The 9,943-nt window shown below is 37.1% G+C and overlaps 1 protein-coding gene across 1 annotated transcript in view; it reads right to left on the bottom strand.

The window, feature by feature from the left end:
• Positions 1–656: 656 nt before the first annotated feature.
• Positions 657–9,943, bottom strand: part of GMPS (guanine monophosphate synthase) — a gene marked incomplete at both ends in the record, with an annotated part of 43,391 nt that continues 34,104 nt past the window's right edge. The window contains 4 exons of the mRNA XM_084231688.1: positions 657–758; positions 1,796–1,968; positions 3,185–3,315; positions 5,194–5,309. Coding sequence (XP_084087814.1) covers positions 657–758; positions 1,796–1,968; positions 3,185–3,315; positions 5,194–5,309 — 522 coding nt within the window. The remainder of the gene's footprint in view (positions 759–1,795; positions 1,969–3,184; positions 3,316–5,193; positions 5,310–9,943) is intronic.

The raw sequence follows: 9,943 nt of genomic DNA, 5'->3' as shown, positions 1-9,943 counted from the left end.
GTGGAACCTGATCTGAAAACATGTTAAACTGAGTTTCTTCCTCCCATGGCTATGGTATCATAAAATTCCAAAGTACTTCACAAATTCCTAGTGCTTTTCCATCTTAAGGTAGTTTACATTTTATAGCTCCAGTGACCTGCAAAAATGGTTGGAATAACCCACCTACATCTTTATCTGATATGTTCATCCCTGACCCCAGCCCTTGTAAGAAGGTTACTTACAGGGAAATTCAGTTTCTCTAAAAACTATACATACTAAGTAACAATGGTAAATAAAATGGGCGTACTAAGAGCGCTTAGAAACTGGCAAGGGAACAGCAGTCCATTACCACCCCAAAATTCATTCACCTTCATCCATTCTCATGGACAGAAACAACATGAGTGAGATCAAACATGAAGAATAAGTGAGGCAAAGGTACAACCAAGTCGATCTGTCTGAATGTGGGCAATGGTGCTTGGATTACACGCTTACAGATCCTCGGGCCCTTTTACGTAATCCCCAACTCAGCTCTTAAAACTGCAGGGTTCTGCTGTAGAGAACTCAGATGTGATGTAGTGGCTCCAGGAACTCTTTTTCACACCACTGCATGTCAATACTGAGAATGGTTGCTAATCAATTTAAACTGCACACAGTACGTTAACAGAACAAGTAGTTTATTATTCCCACTCAGTAGTTCCTGGGGGCTTTGATGTTAAGTCATACATAATTCGAGAAATACCAGGAATCTTCTTAATCTCAGTGACCATCTTTAACACCACCTGTTATAAAACAAAGATTATCAATAGAAGAGCCAGGATCCACTGCATGTATCCAACAGATCTAGAAAGCTTACATTTGAAATTAAAAATGTGACCTATCTGTACTATTGTCCTCAATGTACAAGGGATGGTCCGATTAGTTCTATGTAGTGAACCTATTTCCTTTATAGATTTAAGTGACTTCAACGCAGTACCACTCAGAGTGGACTTGGCAAATAATGTTTGTTACTAGTCCATAATAAATGCTCAGAAACACTGATAGCAATTTGACATTGCTATGGCTTCCAAGCACATTATTTTATGTATTTATGTCAATGCTTCACAAATTGTGGGTCAAACACAGAACTCGGTGACCACTGCTAGGGCACATGATGCCCCTATAATAACAATACTGCCAAGTGTACAGGAGGAGGGAGAGGCCTCACTTGACAGGTCAGAGAATTGGCAAGTCTGAACTAAAGAGAAAACAGACTCTACATCACATTACCCAGCCAGCTGTCCAGCTATAGCTAGAGCCGTGCATTATACATCTGGAGCAGTGGTCCCAATAATAGTCTTATTTTCCATTTGCTACTATGCAGAGTTCTGTAATCACATGCTGGTGGGGGGATAAAAGGAGGGGGAGATGGTGATTCAAAATAGAATTGGTAGTAAATACAGCAGGAGGCAACTCATGGGTGCCTGGCCATAATGCCATCAGATTGCATCCCTATTGCTAATAAATTTTCCTTTACTTCTAGGGTTTTCTTTTTTGTTGGGAGAATACTATTTATAAAGCAGAAGTTGGCAAGATTCGATAAAATTATAAGTTAGAGTTGGTTCCACTCCACATAGTAATCAGACATCTGGAGGTACAATAAATTTAAGGCCCCTTTTCACAGTTTATAAACAACCATACAGAGATTAAAAAAAAGAACACATTTTAATAAAATCAACCCCACAAATAACAACACTGTCATAGTCTATTCCATTCACCTTATTAAAAAATTATGAGATTAAAAATAATATATAGATTAAAAATAATATATATAGATTACCTCTACAGGGATCTCATTGCCAGGTGTTGCAGGTATACCAGTCATGAAATCACTGGTAATAAAGGTTCGAATAACCACAGATCTCTGGCAGGAAGGCTGCTTCTGGAGTGGGTCCCGATCAAAATGTAATGGTGTCAATATCACTGGCATCTGACTGATTTTTCCAGCATACCCTAGAGACAGCAAGTTAACACATCGAAACAATCACCACACCATGGAAACACACTGTAACCCAGTTCACATAAATCCTTCCAGACAATATCTAAAACGACACACACTTGCTAGGACTGCCATCATGCACTGTTTCACTAACATTGTAAATAATCTAAGTCTATAAATAATTTGATAACCGTGACATGTGACAGTGGTGTAATTACATATACACACAGAGTCAATTCTTGTTATGGTAGCTATGTACTATATATACTGCTGCAAACAGTGAATTAACAAATATTGAACCACTGCCCCAGGAGAAACAGGTTCCTGCAAGCACTGGTCATCCATTTTCATCTACTGACAAGTATGTAATCTTGTTTTATGTATGCTTCTATTTAAAGACACCTTATTTAATATTATGAATTAACACTGAAGCTATGCTCTATAGGTTCAGGCACTATAATTCACACCTGAACAAAGCTTATCTAACCTGCGTATTTTCTCCATAAGGCACATCACAGGCTTCTTGTGCTTAGGAACATTAGACAGCACCTCAGCTCTAAGCATGGGGGCCATTTTCAACAGTGGAATCAACAAAAATTCAAACAATAGCTCAAAAAATGACTACAAAAAAGGACACTTGTTTAAAATAGGGAACTGAAACAAAAAGTTGCGTGTCAGGGCCTCCCCAGTGGCGCAGCGGTTGAGCGCTGGGTTGCGAAGCTGCCTGAAGCCTCTGCAGCGCTGGTTCGATCCCCGGCTGCTTCCCGGCCACCGGAGGAGGGTCCCACATGGCGCGCAGACCTCTCCTGCCACCCGCTGCTCCCCTCAGCAGTGTACTTCGGTCCTTCTGCCTGCTCTGCTCCCTGCTCTGGCTCTGGTGAATTCTCTCACCCTCCCGCACTTCTGACTGTACCCAGTGCTTGCATAAATAAATAAATAAATAAATCTTTAAAAAAAAAAAAAAGTTGCATGTCACCTCAGCCAACCTCAGCTGGGAATGTGCAAGTTGGGAGGTTCCAATTTTTTTGCCACTCTACACATGTCCACAAAGGACAACAAAGGTGAGTAAGAGTTACAGAAAAGGCAACATCACAGAACTAGTTATATAATTAAATAATAAAAATGAAATCACCTAAAAATTAAAACTAGATCCTCCTACCAGAATCATATACTGTCAAGTTTCTAATATCTAATGCCAGCAAGCAGAGGTAAATAAAATGAGCAACATACCAGACTCCCTGAGAATGTTATGGGCCTCAAAATCAGCTTGACGTAAAGTACTGAGCACCCCTGTCGTCAAAAAAGTGGGAGTAACATCTGTAGGAGGTTCTTTAACTGGTGGGCCAAATATATAGACAACTCTAGAAGGGGAAGGTAAAATTTTAGAGAAATTATTTTTTAGTAGAAGAAGCAAAGCATACAGAATAACATTCATTTATTCCTCAGTGCCGCTCTTATCTACTACAAATCCCCAATTAGTTAAGACAGGATGTAAGAGTATAGGAGTTTCTATGTACCTTCCTCCAAGTATATTCTCTAGGGGCCTCTCTGGTGGCACAAGGGTTAAAGTCTCAGAACTATCAAGCTATCGCCAGCCACTGCAGCATGAGTTCAATCCCCAGCCAGGGAGCAACCCACAAGGTGCAGCTGACCTCTCCTGTCTTGCCCGCTGCTCTCCTCAGCAGTGCATTTCAGTCAACCTGCCTATTCTGCTCCCCACTCTGTCTCTGGTGAATCCTCTCACACCCTGTACCTCTGGCCTATACCCGAGCTCTTGTATACATAAAATAAATAAATCTTTAAAAAAAAAAAAAAGTATGTTCTCTAGGATACTAGCACCCCAAAATGTGCAAAGATAGATGTCATTATCACAATTCTCTTTTTATATAATGTGTTAGGTTGAAGAATGTTCCCAAAACTTCATGTCCATCAAGAATCTATGGGTGGAGGGCCTCCCTAGTGGTGCAAGGGGTTAAGCACCACACTATGAAGCAATCCGCAGCCTCTGCAGCACGAGTTCGATCCCCGGTCAGCCAGGGAGCAATCCTCATGGCGCAGCAGACCCCTCCTGTCTTGCCTGCTGCTCCCCTCAGCAGTGTATTTCAGTCAGTCTGCCTGTTCTGTTCCCTGCTCTGTCTCTGGTGAATCCTCTCACCCACTGCATCTCTGGCCTGTACCCCAGCTCTTGTATGCATTGATAAATACATAAATCTTTAAGAAAAAAAAAAAAGAATCTATGGGTGGAAATGGTTCATGCAGGTATCATCAGGAGACAAGGTCCTACTGGATTAGGGTGACACCACTCCAGTAACTGGTGTTCTTCCAAGAAGAGGGAAATTTAGAAACACAGACACATACACAGGAAACACAGGAAAGAGGACCACTGAAGACAGCTGACAGACTGGAGCTACACTGCCACAAGCCAAGGACTGCCGGCAAAGATCAGAAACTAGAAAAGGCAAGGAAGGATCCTCCTATCAACCTTGCAAGAGAAAGCAAGGCCCTGCTGACACCTTGATTTCAGACTTCTAGACCTTAGAACTGTTAAGAAATAGCATAAGCCACTAGTAAGAAGAACATTTAATTAGCAGTCTGGCATCAAATGAGATTTTTGAAATGTATATGGAAAAAAATATTGAGTATTACACATGTTATAAATGTGTGTAACACTAGAAAGTAATGTACAAACAAAACCTGGATCTGAAACACTAAATACCAAATACATTAGACATTTAATGTACTTCTTTTAAAAATATCTGGCATATACTATTTCATTGACTTCCCTTGAGAGGAGGAGGGTGATGATGTGATGATTATTCCCCTGGGATGATGATTACTGAATTCACCAAGTTGCTATTGGTAATTCTGTAATCTATACATATTTACTTTCAGTCCATCCTTCTAGATTAAAACATATTACCAAAAAACCAAGATAGCATAAGCCACTACTTTGGAAGACACGTTTTAAAAGCTACCATTAACATTTTAAACTAAAATAAAAACCCTTCATATTTCTCACCAAAACAACAAAAAAACTGTTTTGGTAAGCAAATGATTGCAATACAATGAAAGAACAAAACACAGGTATCATTGAATGTATGCTCTATTGTGACCTACAGGCATACCTGTATCTACACTTGACGATTCTGGTTGTTTCAATCCTAGCAAGACCTTAAAAAAACACATCCCTCCTTTATACCCTACCTTTATGCCTCACCACCTTACCTTGCAGAACATACCTGTTAATGTTGTGACACATACGAGGTATAAGCCTAGCCAGGAAAATAAGAGAGTCCCAGTCAGGCTCATCTTTACTTGAGATCCCACAGACGTAACTATAGGAACGACAGTCACCCTAAAAATAAAGACACAATTGACAATACATGTTTGAATTAAAGTACAGGGACTTCTCTAATGATACAATAAAATAAAAGATTTACTTACCAATTTCTTTTAAACTGATCTAATGATAATAAAACTTGTTAATAATATTGACTGCCTTTTCACTGTCTTAGTTCATTCAAGTAATTTGACTTAAAAAATCTTACTAAACTGAGAAGCAATTTTGAAAGATTCATTGGGTAACTGTACACTGAGAATGAGACCTCATGCTAACTTGATAATATCTATCCCAATGTAATTGGCGCTGTAATCCAGGAAATGGTCTTATAAAAACAGATGAGCAATTGCTTAAAGATATAAGCTGTTACTTGCCGAAATGCCAATAGTGAGAAATTGAAAATAGTTTAAATGTACAATGGTAGGGAAATGGTTAAACAAATGATAGTATAACCATGCATAGAATATAAGGCATGGAAACATAACAAATTCAAGGTATTCATTTAAAAGAATAATCATCTACTTGTCCTGGTGTGAGAAGATAAGTTCATGGCGCTCAGTTAAAAGAAAAAAGGTGACAATGTGCATTCATAATTTCCTTTTTACAGTTAAGTGTTTCTGGAAAGACATACACCATTTAATGGGAGAATACAGACAGAGAGCATTCCTTTTCAAATGTGCTGCATCTTGACTTTTTTAAAGTATGGTTTGTTTTGATATTCAGAATATAAACTTGCTTCACTAACCATGAATTATGAGTTTTAGCTGGGCTTCCAAGAGTCTCAGCTTCAAAAGTCTGAGACTAGAATAAATTAGAAATCTAAAAACAAAACAAAATTTTATTTTGATAGTAATAGGAGATAAAATGAACTTTATTTTAAAAGCTCATCCAATAAATTACTTCAAACTTCTATCATGAAGTTTTATCTTTATTTCAATATAAATTGTTACATATGTAGCCTTTAAAATGGAGGTGGGGGACAAGAACTCTATAACTGAAATAGCTGGCCTATCATTTCGATGAATTAAAATATTTCAAATTTTTTCTCACCACCATTCCTCATATTGCCTTGTCCCTTTCTTCATCCTCACACCCTCCTAAGCTCACAGCTTTCAAGGTATTGATGTCTGCTAGATTTTTAAGTATTTTATCTAATTCTCCATACATAAATGTCCACTATTTATATTTATTATTCTGACTTGCTTTACTACACATAATTCCCTCAAAACTCTCTCCATTGTGCTATCAATGGCTGCATTTCATCTTTCCTTATGGCTGAATCATATTTTACAGTGTGACTACACCACATCTAGATCCAGTCATTCATTAACTGATGGACATGCTTCCATGTCCTACTGATTATAAACAGTGCTATAATAAATACTGTAGGGCATTTTATGCATTAATGGGTCCATAATCTCATGATAACCAAGAATGGTATTGCTGGGTCATATACTATTTCCACTTTTAGTTTTTGAAGGTAAATCCAGATCACTTTCCATAATAGCTTCTCCAGTCTATATTACTATCAACAGGGTAATAGCATTCTTCTTTCTCTGCATCCTCTCCAACGCTTATTGTTGGGGTTGTTTTTAATGTGTGTCATTGTCAGGGTGTGAGATATTACAATTTTAACTCACAGCTGTCATTGGAAATGACAATGAACATTTTTTATATAGTTGTTAGCCTTCTGGATATCCTGTTTGGTGAACAGTGTGTTTACATCTGCTACCCATTTATTAATTAGGTTTGTTTGTTTTCTGTTGTTGAATTTGTATGCTTTTTATATATCTTGGATATTAATGCCTTATTGGTTATATATTGTGTGAATATTTTCTCCCATGCAATAGGATGTCTTTACTCTTATAGATCTTTTGCCCCATGTAAAAACTTTTTAACCTTATATGGTTTTGGTATTAAGCTAATGTTGGCACTGTAAAATATATTAGGGACCATTCTCTCTTGTATTTTGAACAATATATGCATTAGTTTTTCTCTGAAAGCTTGATAAAAATCATTTGTAAAGCTGTCTGTTCTGCACTTTTGTTTTGGGGACAATTTTTAATTGTTCTATGTCCATACTTGTGATCAGTTTGTTCAATTTTTCAGTTTCTTATTGGTACAGTCCTGCCAAACTATATTGATAATAGAAATTTGTCTATTGCCTCTAGATTATCAAACTTATGGCGATTTAGTTTGTCACGAGTAATCTCTTAGGATCCTTTATATTTCTTAGTTGGTCATGAGTAATCTCTTAGGATCCTTTATATTTCTTTGCTATCTGTGCTAATTTCTTCTCTTTCATTTCATTAATGCTTCTTCTTTTGTTAGCCTAGCTAGTGCTTTGTGTATTTATCTTCTCAAAGAACAGACTTAGTTTTGTTTCTTTTCTATAATATTAATGAACTTCATTTTATTTCCACTCTTATTTTTCCTTTCTTCTACTAACGTTGGTTATTGTTTGTCCCTCTATTTCAAGTTGTATTAGTTACAGTATTAAATTGTTTACTTGGAATTTCTCTTGCTTTTTAATGTGGGCCTGTTTTAAAATCACCTCTCTTAAGAGCTTTTGTTACATCTCATATTCTGCTATCTTGTATCTTCATTTTCATTAATTTCAAGGTTAGATTTGTTTTAATTTTCATTCATATCCAACAGCTATTGAACAGCATATTATAGTTTCCATGTATTTGTAGTTTTCCTGCTTATGTTTTTATAGTTGATTTCCACCATTATGGCATTATGATCAGAGATGCGGGTACAACTTCAATCTTTGTAGTTTTATTTGGGTGGAGTAATCAGCAGAAATCTATTAAACCTATTTTATCTGACCTCCTCATTTAAAACTAAGATTTCATTCTTTATTCTCTCTTGTTATCTGTCCATAGTTGTAAATGGAGTATTAATTCACTCATATTACTGTGTTACTGCCAGTCTCTTTCTATAGAGCTCCTTTATTGACTTTTGTTTTTTGGTGTGCTGCTATTTGGTACATATGTAATCCAGAGAGTGTTATTTCTTCTTGTGCTAGGCCTGTAATCATAACATAATTATCTCATTTTAGCTGGAGGCTTATTTTATTTGATCTGAGTATAGCTGTCTATATCTGGCTTTTTTTGGATTCTCTTCCAGCCTTTAACTCTAACTTCATGCTTGTCTTTGTTGGCAAGGTAGGTTTCTTATAAGCAGCACATGGTTGTACTTTTGAAGTCCATTCAGCCATGCTTCATCTTTATATATTACATAATTCTTCCTTTTTGTACAATGTATGCTTTCTCCTCTTGGTTGTAGTCCTCATAAAATTCTCACCACCAATTCACCCACACACTACATCTTTTAACTGATTTATTCAGGTCAATACGTTTATGATAATTATTAAGATATAAGTGCTTATCAACATTTGGTTTTTTTTTTTCTTTCAGTATGTCTTATTTTTATGTTTCATTGAGATTCCATTTCCACTGTCTTATGTACCACTTCTGTTGATTTGGTTTGAAAGGTTCTACTGAGATTAGCATATGATGGGTTGTTTCTATTTTGGACAAAATGGTCTCTGACTCATTTCGATGGGCCATGCTGTTACTCTCCTCCTCCATGTTATAGTTTAGGTGGCTGTTAACACCACCTTTGTTGTTCTGGTGCTTTTTATTATTATTGCTTTCATGTGTGGCTTGGTTTTGATAAATGTTTTGCTTTTCAATGAAGCTCCTTACTCTTCTATATACAATATTGCAGGGTCAAGGACTCTAGGCTGGAAATCTTTCCTAAGTACCTTAAAAGTGTCTAGTTATTCCCTTCTTGCTTGCAGTGTTTCTACTAAATAATCTGCAGATGTGCTAACTGTGGTGTTTCCTGACTGGTTACCCTTGCTTCTCTTGATGTTTCTAGTATTCTACACTTGTCAGTTGGCTTTCAACACATTTATTATAAGGTGTTTTATTATAGATTAGTCTGTATTATTTTCTTTGGAATTCAGGGCTTCTTGGATTACAATGTCTGGTTCACTTCCATGACAGAGATGGTTTTCAGCAATTATTTCCTTACATAAGCTTTCTGAGCCTTTCTCCTCTTCCTCTCCTTCTGAGAATCCCGATACAGACATTATTTCTCTTCAGTTTATCCCAAAGGACTCTCACGATTTTCATTCTTTTAATTCTTCTTTTTCTTTGTTGTTCTATTTTGTATGCTCCTTGACATTGTGCTTTGGAGTGCACTAAGTCTCTCCAATGCTTCTGTACATCCACTATTAAGACCTTCTGCTGTGTTTTTATATTGGTTATAGTGTTTTGTTTTGTTTTGTTTTTTTATTTTGGTGTCTCACAGGGACTTGCTCATGCAATGAAGGAAAGGGTCCTTAATCAAATATACAGTGATATTCCACACTGCCACCTACAAAGCTGCAATTTACAGCCAGGCTTGTGCTCCATCTGCCCTGTACTCCAACTACAGTTGGTTAGTGATGGCGACAGGCAGGTATGGGACTAGAAGCTTCCAAAGCTTTACTTCTTCTATCAGCACTCCTGATTTTATAAGTGATTAAGCCCATCAACCCAATCTCCTGGTAAACTTGAGTACAGTAGGACTTCATGGGGATCCAAAATTTTTAATAAGGCCTTAAAACAAGTTGGCACCAGATTATTGGCTCAGGC

Source organism: Talpa europaea, assembly GCF_964194135.1.
Source record: "Talpa europaea genome assembly, chromosome: 4".
Lineage (NCBI taxonomy): Eukaryota > Metazoa > Chordata > Mammalia > Eulipotyphla > Talpidae > Talpa > Talpa europaea.
Note: the sequence above shows the minus strand (reverse complement) of the source record. Positions and strands in the feature narration are given on the sequence as shown.